General features: G+C 39.0%; 1 protein-coding gene across 8 annotated transcripts in view; it reads left to right on the forward strand.

Annotated features, from left to right (window-relative positions):
- Positions 1–24,954, forward strand: part of PAK1 (p21 protein (Cdc42/Rac)-activated kinase 1) — a 165,946-nt gene that overhangs the window by 95,639 nt on the left and 45,353 nt on the right. For all 8 annotated transcript variants that reach the window (XR_826420.1, XM_010853246.1, XM_010853245.1 and 5 more), the window contains 4 exons: positions 4,653–4,753; positions 8,364–8,511; positions 13,890–13,927; positions 22,756–22,872. Coding sequence is in view for 7 of the 8 variants with exons in the window: in XM_010853246.1 (XP_010851548.1) it covers positions 4,653–4,753; positions 8,364–8,511; positions 13,890–13,927; positions 22,756–22,872 (404 nt within the window). In the remaining variant the exon portion in view is untranslated. The remainder of the gene's footprint in view (positions 1–4,652; positions 4,754–8,363; positions 8,512–13,889; positions 13,928–22,755; positions 22,873–24,954) is intronic.

Here is a 24,954-nt window from a genome sequence, read left to right on the forward strand (position 1 = left end):
CTTTTCCAGTCCTGTGGCCACTGCTGAATTTTCCAGATTTGCTGGCATATTGAGTGCAGCACTTTCACAGCATCATCTTTCAGGACTTGAAATAGCTCAACTGGAATTCCATCACCTCCACTAGCTTTGTTCATAGTGATGCTTTCTAAGGCCCACTTGACTTTACGTTCCAGGATGTCTGGCTCTAAGTCAGTGATCACACCATCGTGATTATCTGAGTCATGAAGATCTGTTTTGTACGTTCTTCTGTGTATTCTTGCCACCTCTTATTAATATCTTCTGCTTCTGTTAGGTGAATATAAAAGTTACGTTTACACTGTACTGTGGTCTATTAAATGAACATCTATTTTTAAATAAACAGTGTACCTTAATTGAAAAATACTTTAATCACTAAAGTATGTTAATCATCATCTGGTAATGCAAGGTTGCCACAAATTGTCAATTTGTAAAAAGTACTTAGTTACTGTGAAGTATAATAACTCCAAGCATAGTAAAACAAGGTTTTCCTGTAGTGGGAGATAGAGGATATAAGTCTGTAGGGCAGAGTTCTCAAAATCTTTATAAAAAAGTTTATTTTTTATAGAAGCTTTAGATTCACAGCAATATTGAGTGGAAAGTACACAGATTTCCTGTAAACACTCTGCTCCCACATATGCACATCTAACCTCACTACCAACATCTTGTCCTTAGGTGGTACATTTGTTACAATAGATGAACCTACATCAGCACATCATATTCGCTTCACATCCATATTTTACATTAGACTTCACTGTTGGTGTTGTGAATCTGTGAGTTGAATAAATATATATATGTATATGTATACACACACACAATATTATAGTATCATGCAAAATATTTTCGTCACCCTAAAATTTCTCTCGGAGAAGGCAATGGCACCCCACTCCAGTACTCTTGCCTGGAAAATCCCATGGACGGAGGAGCCTGGTGGGCTGCAGTCCATGGGGTCGCTAAGAGTCGGACACGACTGAAGCGACTTAGCAGCAGCAGCAGCAGCAAAATTTCTCTGTGCTCTGGTAACTCATCCTTCCTTCCCCTCTCATCTCTGGCGACCACTGATCCTTATACTGTCTCCATAGTTTTACCTTTTCAGATGTCAGATAGTTGGAATCATGTAGTATGTCGTCTTTTCAGATTGGTTTCTTTCACCTAGTAGTGTGGATTTAAGGTTCCTCATTATCTTTTCATGGCTTGATAGCTCATTTCTTCTTAGTGCTGAAAAATATTCCATTTTCTGGATGTATCACAGTTTATCCATTCACCTACTGAAGGACATCTTGGTTGCTCCAAGTTTTGGCAATTATGAATAAAGCTGCTGCAGACATCCATGTGCAAGTTTTTGTGTGAATAGTTATCAGATCCTTTGGGTAAATAACGGAGGAGCACGAATGCTGGATTGTATGGTAAGAGTATGTTTAATTTTTTGAGAAACTGCCAACCTTTCTTCCAAAGTGACTGAACCATTTTGCATCCCCAGTTCTAATGAATGAAAATACTTGTTATTCCATATTCTTGTTAACATTTTCTGTTGTCAGTTTCAGATTTTGGCATTCTAGTAGGTGTGTAGGGGTTTTTATTGTTTTAATTTCAGTTCCCTAATGAAATATGATGTTGAGTATCTTTTCTGTCTGTATATCTTCTTTAGTGAGGTGTCTCTTCATGTCTTTTGCCTATGTCGTTCATTGGTTTGTTTTCTTATTATTGAATTGTGTGTGTGTGTGAAATTATAGTTTTTATTGGGTTGGCCAAAAATTCATTCGCATTTTTCTGTAAGATGGTGAGGAAAGCCTGAATGAAAATTTGTTCCAACTCAATATTTTATTAAAAAGTTTTTTTTATTGGGGTTGGTTAACAATGCTGTGTTGAGTTTTAGGTATATAGCAAAGTGAATCTGACATACATATACCCACTCTTTTTTGAATTCTTTTCCCATGTAGGCCATTTTTGAGTATTGAGTAGAGTTCCCTGTGCTATGCTGTAGGTCTTCATTATCTATTTTATATATAGTAGGAGTGACAGGAGGAGAGTGAAAAAGTTGGCTTAAAGCTCAACATTCAGAAAACGAAGATCATGGCATCCGGTCCCATCACTTCATGGGAAATAGATGGGGAAACAATGGAAACAGTGTCAGACTTTATTTTTCTGGGCTCCAAAATCACTGCAGATGGTGACTGCAGCCATGAAATTAAAAGACGCTTACTCCTTGGAAGGAAAGTTATGACCAACCTAGATAACATATTCAAAAGCAGAGACGTTACTTTGCCAACAAAGGTCCATCTAGTCAAGGCTATGGTTTTTCCAGTAATCATGTATGGATGTGAGAGTTGGACTGTGAAGAAAGCTGAGCACCGAAGAATTGATGCTTCTGAATTGTGGTTGGAGAAGACTCTTGAGAGTCCCTTGGACTGCAAGGAGATCCAACCAGTCTATTCTAAAGGATATCAGTCCTGGGTGTTCTTTGGAAGGACTGATGTTGAAGCTGAAACTCCAGTACTTTGGCCACCTGATGCGAATAGCTGACTCATTGGAAAAGACTCTGATGCTAGGAGGGATTGGGGGTGGGAGGAAAAGGGGACGACAGAGGAGGAGATGGTTGGATGGCATCACCGACTCGATGGACGTGAGTTTGGGTGAACTCTGGGAGTTGGTGATGGACAGGGAGGCCTGGCGTGCTGCAATTCATGGGGTCGCAAAGTGTCGGACACGACTGAGTGACTGAACTGAACTGACTGAGGAGTGACAGAATACAAAGGCTTTGGGGCTGGGAGCCTGAAGACCTCAATCCTGGCCCCAGATCTGCTGCTGACTTGCTCTGTACCTTGGAAAGGCTACTTAACTTCTTGAAACTTCTGGTTTCTTCTGTCAAATGGGCACCAGTATCACTATCCTACTTGTTACAAAATTGCATTGAGGCTCCAATGGACTGCTGCTGCTGCTGCTGCTGCTAAGTCTCTTCAGTTGTGTCTGACTCTGTTAGACCCCATAGACTGCAGCCTGCCAGGCTCCTCCGTCCCTGGGATCCTCCAGGCAAGAATACTGGAGTGGGTTGCCATTTCCTTCTCCAATGAATGAAAGGGAAAAGGGAAAGTGAAGTTGCTCAGTCATGTGCAACTCTTAGTGACCCCATGGACTGCAGCCTACCAGGCTCCTGCATCCATGGGATTTTCCAGGCAAGAGTACTGGAGTGGGTTGCCAGTGCCTTCTCCATCCAGTGGACTAGGTCTAGCTAATACCAAGACCTGAAATTCTTTTTAGCTGGGAGAGGGTTATATTAATTTGCTAGTGCTGCTGCAACAAATTACCCCAAACACGGAGCTTAAACAAGAAATTTTCAGTTTTGGAGGCTGGAAGTCCAAGATGAAGGTGTTCGTAGGGTTGGTTCCTTCTGAGAGCCGTGAGGAAAAATTTGTTGGGCTTGAAGAAACACTGCTCTGATCTCTGCATTTATCTCCTCCTGTGTGCATTTGTCTCCAAATATTCCCTTTTTATAAGGACATTGACAGGATTAGGGACTGAACCTACTTCAATATGACCTAATCATATTTTAAATAATTATATCTGCAATGGCTCTGTTTCCAAATAAGATCATACTATGAGGTACTGGGAGTTAGAATATATGAATTTGGGGGGAACACAAGGGTATGACAAGGGCACAATAACTCTGTAAATATTGAAGCTTTTTGTGCCAGATCAGCAGACCTTTAGTAAACACCTGCTAATGATTCTTTGAGGTCCTAGCCTAGGGAGGCAGCATAGAATAGTGGTTTAGAACTTAGAGCCTGAGCCAGACTGCCTAGATTTGAGTCTGACTGCTGCTGTTACTAACCGTTTGATCTTGGGCGAATAGCTTAGTCTCTATGCTTCAGCATCTTTATCTGCAAAGTAAGGATGATAGTACTTAACTGATAAGGTTGCTGTGAGGCCACAGTGAATATTATTACATATGAAGAACTTGAATTAATACATAAGATACAGAAATATATTTTACAGTACAGGGCATATAGCCAATATTTTATAACAACTTTAAATGGAGGATAGTTTATAGAAATATTGAATTACAGTGTGGTTCACCTGAAACTAATATTGTAAATCAATTATAATAGAAAAAAGTAACTTGAATCATTGTACTTGATTAATTATTAGATACTCATTTTAAGAAACAATTTCCAAATCTAAAATTCCATAATGTGGAGAACCTTAAAGTGATGCATAATCAAGAATCAAAAGGTAGAAGCAGGTTTTAGAAGCTTATAGAATATAAGATTTCTGGGTTGGAAGGCTCTTTAGAGACCATTTACTTGAGTCTTCTCATTTTGCAGATGGGGAAACCAGGGTTCAGAAAAAGGAAGTTACTTGCCCTGGATCAACAGACTCATTAGTGGTAAAACTAAGACATTTTGATAAATGTTCTTTCTGCTCCTGCCTTACTTTAGTTCAATGAAAAATTAAACCTTTAATCATGAATTGAGCATCTACTTCAATCTAGGTCTGGTTTTGGGCTCTGTAAATACACAGGTAAATTTGTATCATAGTCCTTGGCCTTTAAAAGAGCTTAGAGCTCAACAAAAGAGCTAAATAAATAAAGATGTAGTCATATCCTTGTTTTTACCTCCTTTTTCCTGTTTCTCTTGCAGCAAATAAAAAGAAGGAGAAGGAACGGCCAGAGATTTCTCTTCCTTCAGATTTTGAGCACACGATTCACGTTGGTTTTGATGCTGTCACAGGCGAGTTTACAGTAAGTTTTGGGTCACAGAAAGACATTTGGTCTTTCAGAGTTCTGGCTATGCACTGTTAAATTTAATCTTTTCCAGACTTCCTGATGCCTCTGTCTTTTCCTGAGACCCCTATTACTATCTTCTCATGTTCTTGAGAGGGACAGTTTCTACACCTCCAGAATTGTACCAGAGAAGCCTTTAAATCTCCATTCCTTAAATAGACCTCGGTTAAGTGGCCTTTTGGCAGGGACTCTGTGGTGGGCATTGATGATCCAGAGACAAATCAGATAAGGTTCATGCTTTAAAGGAGGAATAGCCTGGTGAGGAGCAAACATCTCAAGAAGTTAACTGATACAGTAAGATGTCTTGTAAGAGAGGCCTGTGAGAAGCTCTGAGAGCAGAGAAAGGAATGACTAAACTCATCTTTAGCTGCTATCAGTTATCAAAGTTAGTTCTTTTAAAAAAATTTTAAAAATTGTTTTTATTTTATATTGGAGTTTTGCTCCTTGGAAGGAAAGCTGTGACAAACCTAGATAGCATATTAAAAAGCAGAGACATTACTTTGCCAACAGAGGTCTGTGTAGTCAAAGCTATACTTTTTCCAGTAGTCATGTATAGATGGGAGAGCTGGACCATACAGAAGGCTGAACACCGAAGAATTGATGCTCTTGAACTGTGGTGTCGGAGAAGATTCTTGAGAGTCCCTTGGACTGCAGGGAGATCAAACCAGTCAATCCTAAAGGAAATCAATCCTGAATATTCATTGGAAGGACTGATGCTGAAGCTCCAATACTTTGGCCATCTGATGCGAAGGGCTGACTCATTAGAAAAGATGCTGATGCTGGGAAAGATTGAAGGCAGGAGGAGAATAGGATGACAGAGGATGAGATGGTTGGATAGCATCACCGACTGGATGGACATGAGTTTGAGCAAGCTCCGGGAATTGATGATGGACAGGGAAGCCTGGTGTGATACAGTCCATGGGGTTGCAAAGAGTCAGACATGACTGAGCGACTGAACTGACTGATAGCCAGTTAACAATGTTGTGAATTTCTGGTGGACAGCAGGGGTACTCAGTCATACATATACATGTATCCATTCTCCCCCAAACTCCTTTTCCATCCAGACTGCCATGTAACATTGAGCAGACCTCCCTGTGCTATACAGTAGGGCCTTGTTGGTTACCTATTTTAAATATAGCAGTGTGTAGGTGGTGATCCCAAACTCCCTAACTATCCCTTCCCCCCATCCTTTCCCTCGGTAACCATAAGTTTGTTCTCTAAGGTTGTGGGTCTGTTTCTATTTTGTAAGTAAGTTTAATTGTATTGTTTCTTTTCAAGTTCTGCATATAAGGGGTATCATATGATATTTCTCTGTCTGAGTTACTTCACTTAGTATAATAATCTGTAGGTCCATCCATGTTGCTGCAAATGAGATTATTTCATTCTTTCTTATGGCCGAGTAGTATTCCATTGTCTGTCTATACCACATTTTCTTTATCCATTTCTCTGTCAGACATTTAGGTTGCTTCTTTTGGCTATTTCTTGGCTATTGTAAACAGTGCTGCAATGAACATTGGAATACATGTATCCATTCAGATCATATTTTTCTTTGGATGTATGCCCAGGAGTGGGGTTGCAGGGTCATATGGTAGCTCTATTTTTAGTTTTTTAAACTAAACCTCCATACTGTTCTCTATAGTGGCTGTACCAATTTAAATTCTCACCAACAGTGTAGGAGGGTTCCCGTCTCTCCACACTATCTCCAGCATTTATTGTTTAGGGATTTTTTGATGATGGCCATTCTGACTGGTGTGAGGTAATATTCATTGTGGCTTTGATTTGCATTTCTCTAATAATTAGTCATGCTGAATTTCCACTACTATTGCATTACTATTGATTTCCCCTTTTACAATTGTTAAAATTTGCCTTATATATTGAGGTGCTCCTATGTTGAATACATATATGTTTACAGTTTTTATATCTTCTTGGATTCATCCCTTGATCATTATGTAGTGTCCTTCTTTGTCTCTTGTAACAGTCTTTGTTTTAAAGTCTGTTGTATCTTGTATGAGTATTGCTACTCCAGTTTTCTTTTAATTTTGATTTCCATGGAATACCTTCTTCTAACCCCTCACTTTCAGTCTGTATGTATCCCTAGGTCTGAAGAGAGTCTCTTGTAGACAGCATATATATGAGTCTTGTTTCTGTATCCACCCAGCAGGTCTTTGTGTTTTGGTTGGCACATATAATCTATTATCAATATGTATATTCCTATTGCCATTTTGTTAATTATTCTGTTTGTTTTCATAGGTCTTTTTTCTTCCCTTCCTCCTTTGTTCTCTTGCGGTTTGATTACCATCTTTAGTGTTGTGTTTGGGGTGATCTTTCTTTTGCTTACGTGTATCTATAGAATCTACCTGCAATGCAGGAGACCCTGGTTGAAGCCCTGGGTCAGGAAGATCCCCTGGAGAAGGAAATGGCAATCCACTCCAGTATTCTTGCTTGGAGAATCCCATGGACAGAGGAGCCTGGCAGGCTACAGTCCTTGTCATTGCAAAGAGTCGGATATGACTGAGTGACTAACACACAATGTAGTTTTTGGGTTTGCTGCACCCATGAGGTTTTGATATAACAATACATATATATAGAAGTTTTCTTTTTTAAAGTTGCTAGTCTCTTTCCCACCCAGAGGAGTTCCTTTAGCATTTGTTGCAAAGTGGGTCTGCTGGTGCTGAATTCTCTTAGTTTTTGCTTGTCTTTAAATCTTTTGATTTCCATGTCAAATCTAAATGTTATTTCCTATCTCAAGAGGTATAGTATTCTTGATTTTGCTTTTGTGGGCAGCGACTTTAACCCACTTGTCTGCTGATGAGTGGGACTGTGTTCCCTCCCTGTTTGTTGTTTGGCCTGAGGTGACCTAACCCTGGACCTAAAGGCTCTATGATAGGGCTGATGGCAGCCTGCAGGAGCGCTCATGCCAATGGGTAGTACTGCTGCCAGTGCCCTTGTCACCGTGAGCCGCAGCCACCCCTTGCTTCTTCAGGAGACTCTACAGCACTAGCAGATAGGTTTGGTTCATTCTCCTATGGGGTCTCTGCTCCTTTCCCTGGGTCCTGTTGGGCTCAGCGTTTTGTATGTGCTCTCCAAAAGTGGAGTGTGTTTCCCCTAGTCCTGTGGAAGTTCTGTAGTCAAATCTCATTGGCTTTCAAAGTTAGGTTCCCTGGGGTTTCCTAGTGCCATTGCCAGACTCCTAGTCTGGGAAGCCTGACGTAGGGCTCAGAATCTTCACAAGAGTGGCAGAACTTCTGTGTGGTAAAATTGTTCTCCAGTTTGTGGGTCTCCCACCTGGTGGATATTGGATTTGGTTTTACAGTGATTGTGCCTGTCCTATAATCTCATTGCGGCTACACCTTTGTCTTTGGATTTTTTTTTGATGGGTTCCAGCAAACTAGCTAACTGTTCAGCAGTTAGTTGTGCTAAACTAACTAACTGTTGGAGGAGGAGGTGAGCACATGTCCTCTGCTTCCCCATCTTGAACCAATCTTCCACTCCATAGTTAGTTCTGAATTTGCTTCAGGGTCCCTGTGACTGTGTGCCTTGCTGACAGCCTTACATATCTCTCTTACAGGGGATGCCAGAGCAATGGGCCCGCTTGCTTCAGACATCAAATATCACTAAGTCGGAGCAGAAGAAAAACCCGCAGGCTGTTCTGGATGTGTTGGAATTTTATAACTCAAAGAAGACCTCCAACAGCCAGAAGTATATGAGCTTTACAGGTATGGAGATTGTGTCCAGGACAGTCTAGGGACAAAAAAAAAATGTTTTCATATTGGATGCCTGTTGATGTGAAGGAAGAACATTATGGGAAGAGTAGAGATGGCACTTTCACTAAGATGGAATTTTGGAATTTGAGAGCTACGATTTTGGGTTTTTGCATCAAACTTGAGTCTTCACTCTAAAACGGCATGTTTCTGAAAAATACTGTGATATTATGTATAAAAACATAGATTTTGTGCTAGAAAATCTGGATTCTGATACTGACTAGATTTTAGTAATTACTTTATTTCTTTGAGCTTCAAAATGGGGATGTTATTTCCTATCTCAAGAGGTTGTGATGAGAATAAATGAGCTCACTGATGTGAAAATTCTTTGTAGGTTATAAAACAGCACCATGGAAATGTAAGCCATTGTTATCATTGTTTCAATATCAGTAAGTTATGTGATAACACATTTAAGTAGGCAAGCCCAATTTCTTCCTCAAGAAATGAATTTTTATCAGTCAAATGAAAAAAGGCCAAATATAATAATAAATGTTCTTTAGATGTATTCATTGTATCTGCATAAAGGGCTGTGTTTTTCAGAATGTTTTTCATACCAGAATTGGGATTAGAATCCAGGTCTCCTAATTCCTGGACTAGGAATTACCATTTCCTTCTAGTAACTCTTACTCAGAACACCTCCTTCCATGGCAGAGAGATTTTTCTTTTCTTAAGCAAGTCCTAAGAAGGCCTACATTTCTGGAAACTTGCCTTTTATATAGCATCTTAGAATTTTAGGGCAAGTAGTATCTTTAGTATATACCACTTCCAGTTTCCTCTTGTTTTGCAAACATTAGAGCCCCAAATGCCTTTCTATTGTGCCTAAATTAGTAGTCTCTTAACCACTATTCTTAACTCTGAGTTCAGTGCTTAATGCTGGTGTTACTGTTGTCTCTTTTAAAGGTCAGTGTTGTTGGGGATAGTGAGAACCAGGATGAACTAACTGATTTTGAAGGATGCTTTTCCCAGCAAGTATCTGGCTTGTAGCAAAGGGCACAGATGGTGAGGATGACAAACTGCAGCTTTGCTCATTCTGCATAGTGGTGCCCAGCAGAGCATTATACATGTCCCTAGCATATTCCTTTTTTTGATATCTGTCCCCGCTGGATCTATCTCACTTCTTCCATTCAGGGAGTGAGTTATTCCAAGGCAGTATTGGGTTTGAGGGATCATGGGTAGGAAAGTTTTCTAGATTAGGGTTTGTGTTTTCAAGAGTTTGTCATGGAGATGTCAGATTAGGAGCTGGTTTTGAAAGCCTCAGTAGCAAAGTCTTTGAAATAATCTCTTTTTATGTGTATGTGTGTAGATATATACAAATACTGTTTATGTTTATGGAAGCAGCTCTGTGGGTTTCTGTATGTTTGGAATATAAAAAGTCCCCTTTAAGTATATATGAGTGAATATGGGTATATGATATACACATTCAGGGTATTGTGTGTATGTTCCTGCATGTATCCATAAATGAATAACATTGAAGGATTTTTTGTTTTCTGTAAGTTGAAGACCAAAGCAGCTCCAGGCAAAACTGTATATTTGTCATAGTTATTTTTTTATTGAAGTATAATTGATTTCCAGTGTTGTGTTAGTTACTGCTATACAGGAAAGTGATTCAGTTATATATACACTCTATTTTAAAATATTTTTTTCCAGTATGGTTTATCATACGATATTTTTTCCTTTAAAAAATTATTTATTAAAAATTTAAATTGGAGGATAATTGCTTTACAGTATATCATAGGGTATTGAATATAGTTCTCTGTATTATACAGTAGATCTCATTTTTTTATGGCAAGTTATTTTAAATGTCCTATCTCTCATTTTCCTATTTCCTTTCTTCTCATACTATTCTCATATTAATTATGACAACACTACTTCAATTTGTATATGCTTGCACATAAATTATCTCATTTGATTCTCATGATGACATTGAGAGACTGGCAGCACAAGTACTGTTACCCACATTTTGCATACTCAGAGAAATTATTTAGGCTCTGGGGAAGTAAGTGATTTATTCATAGAGCCTTAACATATCAATTGAGTGATACACCAGTGATGTAAGTGTGTTTTCAACTTGGTCTTTAAATCCTTTGCTGTCTAAAACCAAAGCACAATTTTTCATGCCAATTTTTTTTTTGTTTCCTGTTTTTTTAACACTTTATTTTCTGTACCAAATAATAGGTAATGTGATAAGCAAAATTTAGACTAGATTGACAACTTCAGTCTGGTTTTAGAAAAGGCAGAGGAACCAGAGATCAAATTGCCAACATCTGCTGGATCATGGAAAAAGCAAGAGAGTTCCAGAAAAACATCTATTTCTTCTTTATTGACTATGCCAAAGCCTTTGACTCTGTGGATCACAATAAACTGTGGAAAATTCTGAAAGAGATGGGAATACCAGACCACCTGACCTGCCTCTTGAGAAATCTGTATGCAGGTCAAGAAGCAACAGTTCGAACTGGACATGGACCAACAGACTGGTTCCGAGTAGGAAAAGGAGTACATCAAATCTATATATTGTTACTGTGCTTATTTAACTTATACGCAGAGTACACCATGAGAAACGCTGGGCTGGATGAAGCACAAGCTGGAATGAAGATTGCCGGGAGAAATATCAATAACCTCAGGTATGCAGATGATACCACCCTTATGGCAGAAAGTGAAGAACTAAAGAACCTCTTGATGAAAGTGAAAGAAGAAAGTGAAAATGTTGGCTTAAAGCTCAACATTCATAAAACAAAGATCATGGCATCTGATCTCATCACTTCATGGCAAATAGATGAAGAAACAGTGGAAACAGTGGCAGACTTTTTTTTTTTTTGGCTCCAAAATCACTGCAGATGGTGACTTCAGCCATGAAATTAAAAGACACTTACTCTTTGGAAGAAAAGTTATGACCAACCTAGACAGCATATTAAAAAGCAGAGACATTAGTTTGCCAACAAAGGTCTGTCTAGTCAAGGCTATGGTTTTTCCTGTGGTCATGTATGGATGTGAGAGTTGGACTAAAAAGAAAGCTGAAAGTGAAGTCGCTCAGTCGTGTCCAAGTCTTTGCGACCCCATGGACTGTAGCCTACCAGGCTCCTCCCTCCATGGGATTCTCCAGGCAAGAGTACTGGAGTGGGCTGCCATTTCCTTCTCCAGGGGATCTTCCCAACCCAGGGATCGAACCCGGGTCTTCCGCATTCCATGCAGACGCTTTAACCTCTGAGCCACCAGGGAAGCCCAAAAGAAAGCTGAGTACCGAAGAATTGATGCTTTTGAACTGTGGTGTTGGAGAAGACTCTTGAGAGTCCCTTGGACTGGAAGGGGATCCAACCTGTCCATCCTAAAGGAAATCAGTCCTGAATATTCATTGGAAAGACTGATGTTGTAGCTGAATCTCCAATACTTTGGCCACCTCATGCAAAGAGCTGACTCATTTGAAAAGATCTTGATGCTGGCACAGATTGAAGGTGGGAGGAGAAGGGGACGACAGAGGATGAGATGGTTGGATGGCATCACCGACTTGATGGACAGGAGTCTGAGTAAACTCCGGGAGTTGGTGATGGACAGGGAGGTCTGGCATGCTGCAGTCCATGGGGTCTCAAAGAGTTGAACACGACTGAGTGACTGAACTGAACTGACAACCTCAGGTTCTGGGTTTTAGCCCTCTTTGCCACGGATTTGTGGCATTTGATTTATGTAATCTTAAACCAGTTTCTTTTCCTCTGAACCTTAGTTTATTTATTTGTAAAATGAAGGGATTGGAAGTGCTTTCTGCTGTGTCATTCTGTGCTATGAAATTTAATTTTTATATATAAAAATTGTACATCTCATTTAGAAGGTGCAAACTTACTCTTCTTTTATACGATTGAGATATGTTTATTACCAGAATACCCAGTCCTCAAAAACAGTAGTACTACGGAAGGTTGGAGGTGGTGCAGTGAAGGCATAGTATTCTGCTTGGTATGGAATTTGCTTTTGGACAAGAAAAACAAGTGAATTATGTTTAAGCTATATCCTGATTTGATTTCTCTAGGGTACAGCTTGCCATTCAGGGCTTGCTTTAAGAACATATTATCACAGTTTGTGGGTTCATAATTTGTCACAGGATCACAGGAGCTATACCTGACACTTTCATGTATGTGAGATCTTGGACATTATCTGGGCTTGTTTCCTGGTGAGGTAGATGTAGGATTTGATATAATATTTCTTCTCCTTAATTCCATTGTTGGTGAACTGATGAAATCAATTTCTTCTTGGACTTCTAGGAATTAAAGAATAAATCCAAACATAGTACTTGGTGTTTAAACTTATTTTCTTGCTAGATCTCCATTGGGTTTGTGTATCATACTTTATCAAGTTTAAGATATCATTGATTGTAAGATGCATTGTTATTTTACATACATGAAGAAAAAAGAAGCTGCCAATTAAATCATGAAATACCTTTGACTGTAGGACACATCTTTGTTTCAGAGATGTTAATGTGAAAAAATATATATCTTGGAATTAATAAAATTTGGTGATGTTGAGGGAGTTTAGATCTAGTGTCAGAAATTGTCAGAAATAAGACCATACCTTTAATTATACTTGACATGACCGTGTTGTGCTAAGATGCTTAGTCATGTCCGACGCTTACCCCATGGACCGTAGCCCACCAGGATCCTCTATCAACGGGGATTCTCCAAGTGAGAATATTGGACTGGGTAGCCTATCCCTTCTCCAGGGGAACTTCTCGACCCAGGAATCAAACCAGGGTCTCCTGCATTGCAGACAGACTCTTCACCAGCTGAGCTACCCGGGAAGCTCTTTTCCTAAGTTTTTCTTAGTTTTTCTAAGTTTTAACTAAGTTTCCTTAGTTTTTCTCTCCTTGTGGGGAATAGACATGGATATAGAAGGATCCTTTCTAAAAGCTGAAGTCGCATGCTGATTTGTTATAGATGTCTCAGGGTGATACCAGTTATGAACTGTTTCCTTTTCTCTTAGAATGGAGGAAATTTCCTTAATCACTGAGGCTTGATAATGTGGATATAGTTCTAGCATAGTATTTAGAATTAGACCAGGATTCAAATCTTGACTCCTAATAACCTGTGTGTTAAATAATTTGTAGACAAATCACTTCAATGAATGTCAGTTTCCAAATTTATAAAAGTAGACATAATAATAGTACCCAGCTGTAGCAAGGATTAGAGGTGGTAATGTGTATAAAGTATTTAGCATGGTATTGGGACTGTAGTATCAGTAACACTGTTATTCTAAGCTTGGCAAGTATTTTACTGAATAGGCTTCTTAAGTCTCAAGAAAGGATTCACTGTAATTGTTTACTGACTGAATTACTTGTCTTTTTTCTTTTGCAGATAAATCAGCTGAGGATTATAATTCTTCTAACACTTTGGTAAGCCTTTATTTCCTCTATTCTGATATGGGCAGGTATGATTTTTAGGGATCAGGTCAGTGTGGTAGATGCAGAGTCTGAGCTGGTGGGCACTCATCTTGGTCACTCTCCCACCCTGGGCCTCAGAGTAAAGGACTTGAAGTTAATAAGCAGTAGATATCCCTTCCAGCTTTAATTTATTAATGCTCTAGAAATCCTAACCCTGGAACCAGAAGAACTGGCTCCTAGACTCAGTTTTCAGTTTTAGCTTTGAACCTTTTTGCCTTTCTGAGCTTCAGTTTTTTTCTCAGTAGAATGAGGACTATACACTTTGCCTTACCTGGAAATGTCCTCAAATAGCTGCATTTAAAAGAGAATTCCTTCTTTTGGGTTAATTGGGTTTACAAAACCAGGATTAGGATTAATTGTTGAAGGGAGCAGATTCTATTAATTTAAGGTCATTCATTCTGTCCTCTGAAGTTGTAGTGAATGTCCTATCACATGAGGGAATGTATAGAAGTCATTGATGACCTCATGGGTCCCTCTGACCTTCACAACTTACCAATTCCTTTTTCTAAAGCAGATTATGAGATGAGGTATTGATGTATTTGAAAGGGTCTTATAATGAGTAAGCTGTGGCTTACTATACTAGATTACTGCTATTCTTTTTATCTAGTGCTGTCTCTTGTGCACAGTTGGTTATTTTATGTTGATTTACTAAACATTTGCAAAGCCGCTATTCTATGCCAGGTCCTCTGTGGAGAAATGACAGTATAGGGATGAATCAGACATTATCAAACTCCTGATCTCCCAGTCGTATGAGTGTCATGAAGGCGCAAACAGTTACAGTACAGGATGCTAAAACTTCATGAGGCCAGGAACTGTGTCTCACCTGTCAGCTGCAGGTTCCACGGCATGTGGCACACAACGATATAATACTGAATAAAATTATACTGTGGCACGTACTGAATAAAAGATTGGATGTTTAAGGAAAGCTTCCTGATGGTGAAGTCTGAACTGAATGAGTTAGTTGTCTTGGGGAAGAATAATAAAGAGACAAGTGTATTCCAGGCAGAGGATAAATAGCATGTGCTAAGGCAAGGAGGTTCGTGAGGTTGGCTTGCACAGAGAACTGCGAGTGGTTTGTTATGATTGGAATGTGAAGTGTAGGCAGGTCAGATCATGTAGGAATTTTAACTTTTAAAGGTAATAACAAGCTATTGAAGGATCTTAAGTGGAAGAGTCATACATTCTAACACAATACTGAGTCACAATCCAAGAACGTTGAATCATGCTTCCAGCATTGGAGATTGGTTTATTCTGAGTCATTTATACTGTAATTAGTGATTTAAAAAAAAGGTTCACATGTCCATTGCCAGTAGCATCCTGGGTCCTTTCATATTCACGATCTCTTTTAATCTTCACAGGAGTTTAATGAGACAGGTTATTATTCTTGTATAATAGATGATAAAACTGAAATTGAGAAGGGTTATTGGCAATAGGTAACTGATTCCCAGTTCGTTTTGCTTTCCACTGATTCATTTTTTCATCAGATGGAAGAGACACAGTTAAAAGGTGGTGAAGAACTTGCTGATGTTAAGATCCTTGGAAATTTCTCCCCATTATTGAGTTGTAAATTGTTGAAGAAGGGATGTTAACCAAAACTGAACTGTACTTTGTGGCTCAAATGTCTTTATGCTTTTAAAGGCGAAGTAGCAGCTATTACTTATTGAGTAGCTAAGATGTGCCAGGCACTATGTTAGTAACTTATATGGTGGTGGTTTAGTCGCTAAGTCGTGTACGACTCTCATGACCCCATGGACTGTAGCCTGCCAGGCTCATCTGTCTATGGGATTCTCCAGGCAAGAACACTGGAATGGGTTGCCATTTCCTTCTCCAGGGGATCTTCCCATCCCAGGAATCAAACCTGTGTCTCCTGCATCGCAGGCAAATTCTTTATTGACTGGGCTATGAGGGAAGCCCAGTAACTTATGTACGTTAACATAATTCGTCCTCACAAATTAACCTTGTGAAGAAATTATCATCTCCATTTCACAGGTAGGAAACAGACTTTCCTGGAGACTCATAATTGGTATGGTGATACAACCAGATTAGAACTAAGGTCTTCTGAGTCTCTGTCCTGGGTTTTTTTCCCACTGTGGCAGGGAACTGAGAAAGAAGATGTCAGAGAGGTCTTATAAAGGAGATTGCAGTAAAGCCTTTGGTCTGTTGTTCCTTAGTGAGGAGGAGGAGCCCTGGGGCTCATGCCATATGGCGGAGAGGATAACACCTGCTTTGTAAAAACCTGTACTGATTTTAGTATCTACAATTAAAACCACCAGATTGTCAAGGACATTTTCTCCCCAATTCAGAACATTATCCCTGTGGCTCAGTCCTCTTTATTTCCTTACTAGTTATATGTGGGGATATGGTTTGTCCTGTGATAGCATGGCATTGTTTTCCATATTGGTTTCACACAGATCATTCCATTTGATATTGGAAATATTTGAATGATACTGTAATCTCCTGACACAAGGAACTGGGACTCAGAGATAACATGACATGCTTCCTATCCTTGAATGAATTAGTAGTAGAAACGAGTACAATATTTAGTTCTCTGCAGCATTCATTTATACATTTAACCATAGATATTTATTTAGCACTTTCTTTGTGCCCAGGTATTGGTGATACAGAGATAAAATTTTTGCATTATCTTAGTCCCTGAGAAAAAATAGAAGGATGAGGGCTGCAAGAGGAGTACATGAATAACATAAAATGAGGGTCATATTTGATGGAGTGATTTATTCTGCTTGGTAGTACAGGATAGTTGGCACAAGGTTCTTGGGCCCTCACAGTTTGTTCATTTAATAAACATAACCTTTAATGTTTCTTCTAGTTCTAAAATTCTTTTATTTGTGGCTCATTGGTCTGAGATCCATCTCAGATTATTTAGCATTTTAATGCCTGAGCTCTCATTTATAAAATGGTCACCTACTATGTTATAGGCTCTGTGGGTGCCCAAGAGTAAAGGATGGGTAAGGTCTTTGCTGTTGATCTCACTACTTAGTGAGGAATCAGAACACGTAAACAAGGATTGATAACACAGTGTCAGGTAAGTAACACAGTGTCAGGTAAATGTAGGCAATGATACCAGCCAGAAAAAAGGGCCATCAATGCTTTCTTGTGTGAGGTAGCATGAACAAAAGCCACATTGTTAAGGATCCATCATGTCAGGTGAAAGAACTTGGACTCTCCACTTGAGCTAAGGAAGTATTTTAAATAATGTAGTTAGATGTTTATTTTAGTCTAAACTACCATCTTAGAAAGGGCTTTCCTGGTGGCCCAGTGGTAAAGAATCTGCTTGCCAGTGCAGGAGATGTGGGTTCAGTCCTTGGGTCAGCAAGATCCACTGGAGAAGGAAATGTCAACCCACTCCAGTATTCTTGCTGGGAAAATCCTTGGATAGAGGAGCCTGGCAGGCTACACTCCATGGGGTCAGAAAGAGTTGGATACGACTGAACTACTGAATAACAACAACCATTTTAGAAAGAGACCTCTGGAATTTGGATCTGTGTAGTGGGATGAATTCATATCTCTGTCTCTCTTGCTATGCTTAATTTCTTAAATTCAGAAAAGATACATAAAAAATAAATTCAAAACAATGCTTATTAATGAACCATTGTTGGAAATTTATGGAAGATAGAAAGCAGATAAGATCAGATTGACAGCAGAAAGTACAGCTGCTCTGTATGTGGAATATATATAAAATATTCTCTCACACAGCTGCTCTGTATGTGAGAGAATATATATAAAAAACAGGAAAGAGTCCTGGGTAATCTTCAAGAGTAAATTACTTTAAATTCTATAATTAAAAAAGCTGGGGTAGCCTCCATGTTAAGTGAGCAAAAGGTATCAGAAGGTTGATCCTAAGCTTAAAAGACACTTTTCTAAAGAAAGTACACTGACCTTTTCCAGTCCTGTGGCCACTGCTGAGTTTTCCAAATTTGCTGGCATACTGAGTGCAGCACTTTCACAGCATCATCTTTTAGGACTGGAAATAGCTCAACTGGAATTCCATCACCTCCACTAGCTTTGTTTGTAGTGATGCTTCCTGAGGCCCACTTGACTTCACATTCCAGGATGTCTGGCTCTAGGTTAGTGTGAGTGATCACACCATCATGATTATCTGGGTTGTGAAGATCTTTTTTGTATAGTTTCTGTGTATTCTTGCCACCTCTTCTTAATATCTTCTGCTTCTGTTAGGTCCATACCATTTCTGTCCTTTATTGTGCCCATCTTTGCATGATTACTGAGGAAGGCTTTCTTATCTCTCCTTGTTATTCTTTGGAACTCTGCTTTCAAATGGGTATAACTTTCCCTTTCTCCTTTGCCTTTAGCGTCTCTTCTTTTCTCAGCTATTTGTAAAGCCTCTTCAGACAACCATTTTGCCTTTTTACATTTCTTTTTCTTGACGATGGTCTTGATCACTGCCTCCTGTACAATGTCATGAACCTCCATCCATAGTTCTTCAGGCACTCTGTCTATCAGATCTAATCCCTTGAATCTATTTGTCACTTTCACTATATAATCGTAAAGGATTTGATTTACCTAACAGGTAAATATTGTTAATATTTAGTGTTTAGCCTTTCCAAGGGTGGTAAACTAGATCATCACATTTTTTTTTTTTTAAGACTTGCTGGACTAATTCTCTGATTTTTTAAAATATTTACTCTATTTTCCTTGCCTTAATTTTGCAGCATAGATATGTAGACTGGTTTTCAGATTTGCCTACCATCAACTTGAGATTTGGTCTTTTTAACAGTTACTGCTCATCTATTTGTCTTTGCCTCCTTTGCTAATCCTGCCTTCTTTCCTGTTTTCCCCAACCTTCTGGGTTTAATGGCTTTAACAGGCCATTATTTATTATAGTTCTAATGAGATTTTAAGAAATAGATGCCTATGTTCAATCTGCCATCTTTATCAGGCATTCCTGAGGAATTTTTACTTTTAACTCCTTACACATCTGTATTATATAAAATGTAAGATAAGAACCTGCTGGTTTTACATATAACTTAAAATTTTTACTTTTAAAAGATAGCATTATTGACTGTTATTTATATACCGTAAAATTCATCCATACTAGTTGAATTGTACAATTCAGTGATTGTATTAAATTTATAGACTTGTGCAGCTGTCTCTACAATCTATTTTTGGAATATTCCCATCACCACAAAGAGTTCCCTAGTATTCTTTTACAGTTCATTCAAACTCCCATGCCCAACCCTAGGAAACCACTGATATTCTTTCTGTCTATATAAACGTACATTTTCCAGACATTTTATGTAAATGGACTCATAGACCATGTAGTCTTTTGTGTCTAGCTTCTTTCACTTAGTATACCTGCGAGTTTCATCCATGTTCTAGCATGTATCAGGACATCATTCCTTTTTATAAAAGTCTGAATAATATTTTATTGTATTGATTATTCATCAGTTGATGGGCATTTGGCTTTTTTCTTATTTTTGATTATTATAAATAATGCTCATACTAACATTCATGTACAAACTTTGGTGTGGATCTGTGTTTTCATTTCTCTTTGGTATATGCCTAGGAGTAGAATTTCTAAGTCACGTGGTGATTCTATGTTTAACCATTTGAGGAACTGCTAGACCGTGTTCTACAGTGGCCGCACCTTTTTACACTCCCACCAACATTAGGATGCTTCTAATTTCTACATATCTTCTCCCACATTTGTTATTGTCTGTCTTTTGATTATAGCCATCTTAGTGGATATGAAGTGATATCTCATTGTGGTTTTGATTTGCATTTCCTAATAATGATGTTGAGTATTGGGCATGTGCTTATTGGCCATTTGTTTATCTTCTTTGGAGAAATTTTTTGTCGTTGTTTATCTCTTAATTTAATTCTACTGTGGTTAAATAAGACATTTGTGTGTTTTCAGTCTTGAAAATTTATTGAGATATGTTTTATGGCCCAGCATATATTCTAGTCTGAAGAATTATCCATAAATGGTTAAAAGTAATGTGTGTTCTTCAGAACTTGGGTGGAATGTTTTGTATATGTCAGTTAGGTTGCATTGACTGATAGTGTTGTTAAAATCTATATCATTGCTCATTATTGAGATCTCTTTCAGGGTTGTCCAGAAACTTTAACCTTCTGGTTGTCCCTTTTGAAGCTTTTATGTATGTGCACAAAGCCAGGCATGTATGACTAGTGTAGGACCTCTCTCTAATGTCTGTTGTATCTTTGAGCAGTCTTGGCCAGAATTCACTTGTCCTATCCATGATTGCAGCCTCAGGCTAGCAGCTGTTGACCCTCTCCTGCTGCTGTCTCTGGGAGGTCACTTCCACTGATGACCCCTCTGGGCCTTTGCACTGCTCACTCCTCCAAATGAAAGTGAGCCCTCTTGGACCACATAGTTGCAGCCTGCCTTCCCTGGAAGAAACCCTCCTCTAATGAAGCTAGGGTGGGATGGATGGGAGAAATCCTGGCCAGAACATCAGAGATCCCTATGTTTTTACCCAAAGTTCAGCAGTTTTAAAATGATAAGCACTTCTCAGTAGTATATGTAGGCACCTGGAGGTTTCGGGAACATTCCAAGCATGTTCCCTTTTCAGAGTCTTTGTATCTCTTCCATCTGCCAGGAATATTCTTTTCCCAGAGGGTCTGATGGCTTGTTTTCTCATTTTATTCTGGCCATCAAAGAGGCCTTTTCATGACTGCTTATATCTAAGGTAATAATTCCTTACTTTAAATCAATCTCTACTCTCACATGTTTCTTACTATTACCTGGCAATTTGGTGATGAATTTTAAATGCATCTTCTTCTAAAATGTAAGCCATAGGACCAGGCACTTTATCTACAGTGAATCAGTGGATGAGTTGGAGTCACTTTTAAAAAAGAGCTTTGTAGTTATTAACCATAATGATAATTTAATTGATTCCTTACATCTTTCTGAGTGTTTTTATACCCACATCACTTCATTTCTTTCTCCATGTGGTCCTCTAAGGTAGGCAGAGAGCTTCTTGTCATCATTTCCGTTTTATGGATGAGAACTTTGGCTTAAAGTGGGATAGCCTTGGCAAAGAACACAGGGATAAGAAATAAAATTCTGGGAAAGAAACCTATATCTCTTGATTCTGGTAGTCGTTAATACAACCACCCAAAGCCATCACATGTGGAAACCAGAATGTGTTGCTAAGGACGGTGATGAAATCCCCTCCCGCACAGTTTTAGGAAGCAACAAACTTGGTGTTTATAGTCTACAGTGGGTAGCCCTAGGCCCCCAAGAGGATGGAGAGGCTGCTGAGTTAATTTTATTCTCATTTTGGGTTCCTAGTTAAATTTTGTTGAGTGGAATATAAGGGGAAAACAAATTAGAGTGGAAAAGTATCAAAATATGTGCTTTCACAGGGAAAGAACCTCTATTGGATTTTAGAACTGAAAGTAACTTAAGGGCACCCCTCAAATTATACCAGTCCTCACCTCCACATTCCTCAAGTGATGAAACTTGAAGCCGAGAGGATGGATTCATTGCCTGTAGTCACTAAAACTAGTTGCTTACAAATGCCTGTCACTGGCAGTTTTTAAGTTATGTCCTGCACTGGAGGTCCTGTTAGAATCTATGAGGATGCCAACTTTCCCTACTTAGTATGTCAAATGTGGTAAAGGCCACTCTCCCACACATAACTCCAGTATAATATTCAACTAAATAAGTTCCTTTACTTAGCCCATGTTGTTCTGACATTCCTCTCTCCAGCGGCCTCAAATGGCAGCAGAAGGGGAATTGTCTGTCTGTCTGTCTCCTGCATCAGATGGTGAGCTACTTTTAGGACTTGAACCATCTTTTTCATCTTTGTACATTTATATCAAAAACATTCATCACAGTGTCTTACTGAGCACAAAGTAGATGGTCTGAAAATAATCTGAAACTGTTGAATTATGTCAATATCTACTAAAAGATCTGTATTGCTTCTCTGATCCTATACTATAACCATTTAATCTCTATCAAAAATCTCATATTTTGGAGCTATTTTATCTCTTGAACATGTGTTGTAAACAGTAATGGTATGATCTTTTTGCCTGGACTTGCCCTGAAACTTGCCAGTCTTGGCGCAGCTTTGTTATAGTTTGTGTGGGAAAATCAAGTTTCTGAGGTTATAGCAGATTCAATTAGTGGTGCTGGTAAGGGTCATTCCAAGACAGGGCAGAAGCTTAAGGAAATAGGTAGCATCTGATCTGGGGAAAATCTCATTGCTTCTTGTGACAAGGGTCTCCTGATGTTCTGTATCTGCAGGTTGAGGTGAGGGTACCTGATAACATAAGGGATGCAGTATATTTTGGTAAAGAAGGAAAAGGAGAGGCAAAGACCTTTCAGAACTTCTATTTACCATATCAGAAAGGACTACAGAATTATAATGATAAGCTTTGTAAAATTCTGAACTTTTGATCGCTTTCCTACATGTTGTACTTTATCCTCTCTTCAGCACAGAGAGTAAAATTCATAGAGAAGAAGGAAATATAAGCTTGTCTTCAGGGTTTGGTTTGGTGTAGGCAGGTAGAAAAGCTGTCAGTTGGTTTCCCCATCTACAATTAGGCTTTGGGTGGGAGAAGGAAGCCCTCCAGGGACTGAAGGGGGAGTGGTAGCTAAAAGAAGAGAGGGGAGATGGCTGAGTTCCTGAGGCCAGCTACAAAGTGGAGAGCTTGGAGGCTGATGTGTGTTTCAGAAAGAGTGTCAGGAGAAGGTTTCTTCTGGGAGATTGGTGACCCTGGTAGTTTAAGTTCCATGTTGCCTTAACCTAACGAATCTGGCTTTTGTCACTGTGCAGAATGTGAAGGCGGTGTCTGAGACCCCTGCGGTGCCACCAGTTTCAGAAGATGAAGATGATGATGATGATGGCACCCCACCCCCAGTGATTGCTCCACGCCCAGAGCACACAAAATCTGTGAGTCTTTGTGATTTATTAGAGTTTGGAGGTGGGGAGTAAGGGATGGGTGCCAAGGTCTAGAAGTTTAATACTCTGGTAGGGATCCTGAGATTTTGGAGGTGGTGAAATAACCAAATTACCTTGATTGAAAGGTACTTTCTATATGATTAAAGACAGAAAGTGGTGTAATTATTTATCGTTGATTTGCAGATAGTCCCAAGGTGTCCTAAATAGTTGGTCTTCGTACCAACTTAGCCCTACTTTCTTTACAGACAGGAAGATATACAGAATTAATGTTACTTAGTGTAGAAGTAACATAAATTGTTCCAGTCTCCTAGGAAGCAACAAATTAGCCTGCTATAGATCGTTTCTTCTCTGTTAAATGTCCAGTGTTCAGGCTCTTAAGATATTATTGATGATACTGAAAGACTCAAGAGAATTAGAGTGCCATTAATATCCTGGACATCAGGAGTGCATTTTGATGCTGGATATTGGCAGTGATTTTTATTTAACTTCCTTTGAGGTTCTTGCATTTCATAATAGCCATGGTCCCTTTGCCCTCACTTTGCATAATCTGCGTTTTACATGATTTAGCATCACTGAGCACTGATCTATCATTAGATGATACTACTAGTGTTTCTTTGTTTGGACTTTTTATTATGACAAGAGAATGATTTAGGGCTTAAACTCTGTGGTAATTCAAAGAAGATTGTCTCTGAACTAGAGAATTCGTGGAAGTATTCAAGCAGATGTTGGTTGACTGAGTATGGGAGATGCTGTGGAGGCAATTCAAGGGGATTAGATGACCTTTTAGAATTATAATTTATAAGCAGAATCTGTGGAATCACTGCTTCTATAGGTTACAAAGTCACTTTAAGGATAATGAGCTTCAGAATCAGAGAGTTGTCCAGAGATGTCACATTGGAAAGGTTTTTTCGATTTGCAAGCATGTTCATTTAAAAAATTTTTCCCATTAAACCATGAATTCCTTACAAGTAGAGGAAATATATATGTGTGTCTGTGTATATATATGTAGAGGATATATATGTGTGTGTTTGCAGTGATTAACATAGTTCTTAAAGGGTTTTAGAAAGGCAGTATTGAATGAACTGATAAGTTTGATCTTCATAGCATTCCTCTCTAAAAAGATACTGTTAATTCCTAATTTATAAAAGAAGAAGAAGTTGAGATTTGGAGAGGTAAATTGATCTATCCAAAGAGTCTAAGCAAAATAGCCAGAACTGAAAGCAGGTTGTTTACCCCAGGTCCAGGTTATATTCCAGCATAGCATAGTGGCCTTTTTTATATGAGCAGACCTGTGCTGGGAGCCAGAAAAAGAGAATGTTAGAAAAGGAAAAGGCAGGGTTCTTCCCCTCAAGGAGCCATGTCAGAACCAAAGGAGGAGGACAAGGCATGAAATTCATGTTTAGGTGCCAGGGATATAGTTTGTCTACATGTGCAAGAGTAGAAAATTAAGAAATCACTATGCTGGAGTAGTCAGTAAAGAAACAATAGTGTCTGATCTCAATGTTTCAACTTATTGCTATTTCCACTAGCAATAAGTTAGTGGAAAGTTCTCTTCCATTTCTGCCTATTATAACCATGTCCATCCTTCAAGATCTGGCTGAAGAACCCCATTTATTTGTTTGGTGATTCATGAAACTTTTACCTGAATGCTTACTTTTTGTTAGACGACTGGTTAGATATAGAAGTGCAGTGATGAACGACTCAGATTCTCTGTCTTCATAGAGCTTTTGTGTGTGTGTGTGTTTGTCACTCAGTCGTGTCTGACTCTTTGCGACCCCATGGATTGTAGCCCACCAGGCTTCTCTGTCCATGGAATTCTCCAAGCAAGAATACTGGAGTGGATTGCCATTCTCTTCTCCAGAGGAACTTCCCAACCCAGGAATCGAACCCTGCTCTCCTGCATGGCAGGCAGATTCTTTACCGTTTGAGCTATAGGGAAGTCTTTAGACTAACCCAAGTATTGTTGTGACGTTTTTATGAAAAAAGTGATAAATGCCTTGAAGCATCTCCTGTGGATGGGCGGTAGAACATGTGATCACTTCTTCTGAACCTCAGTAGTATATAGATTGTTCT

The sequence above is a fragment of the Bison bison genome, unplaced genomic scaffold, assembly GCF_000754665.1.
Source record: "Bison bison bison isolate TAMUID 2011002044 unplaced genomic scaffold, Bison_UMD1.0 scf7180017864324, whole genome shotgun sequence".
Lineage (NCBI taxonomy): Eukaryota > Metazoa > Chordata > Mammalia > Artiodactyla > Bovidae > Bison > Bison bison.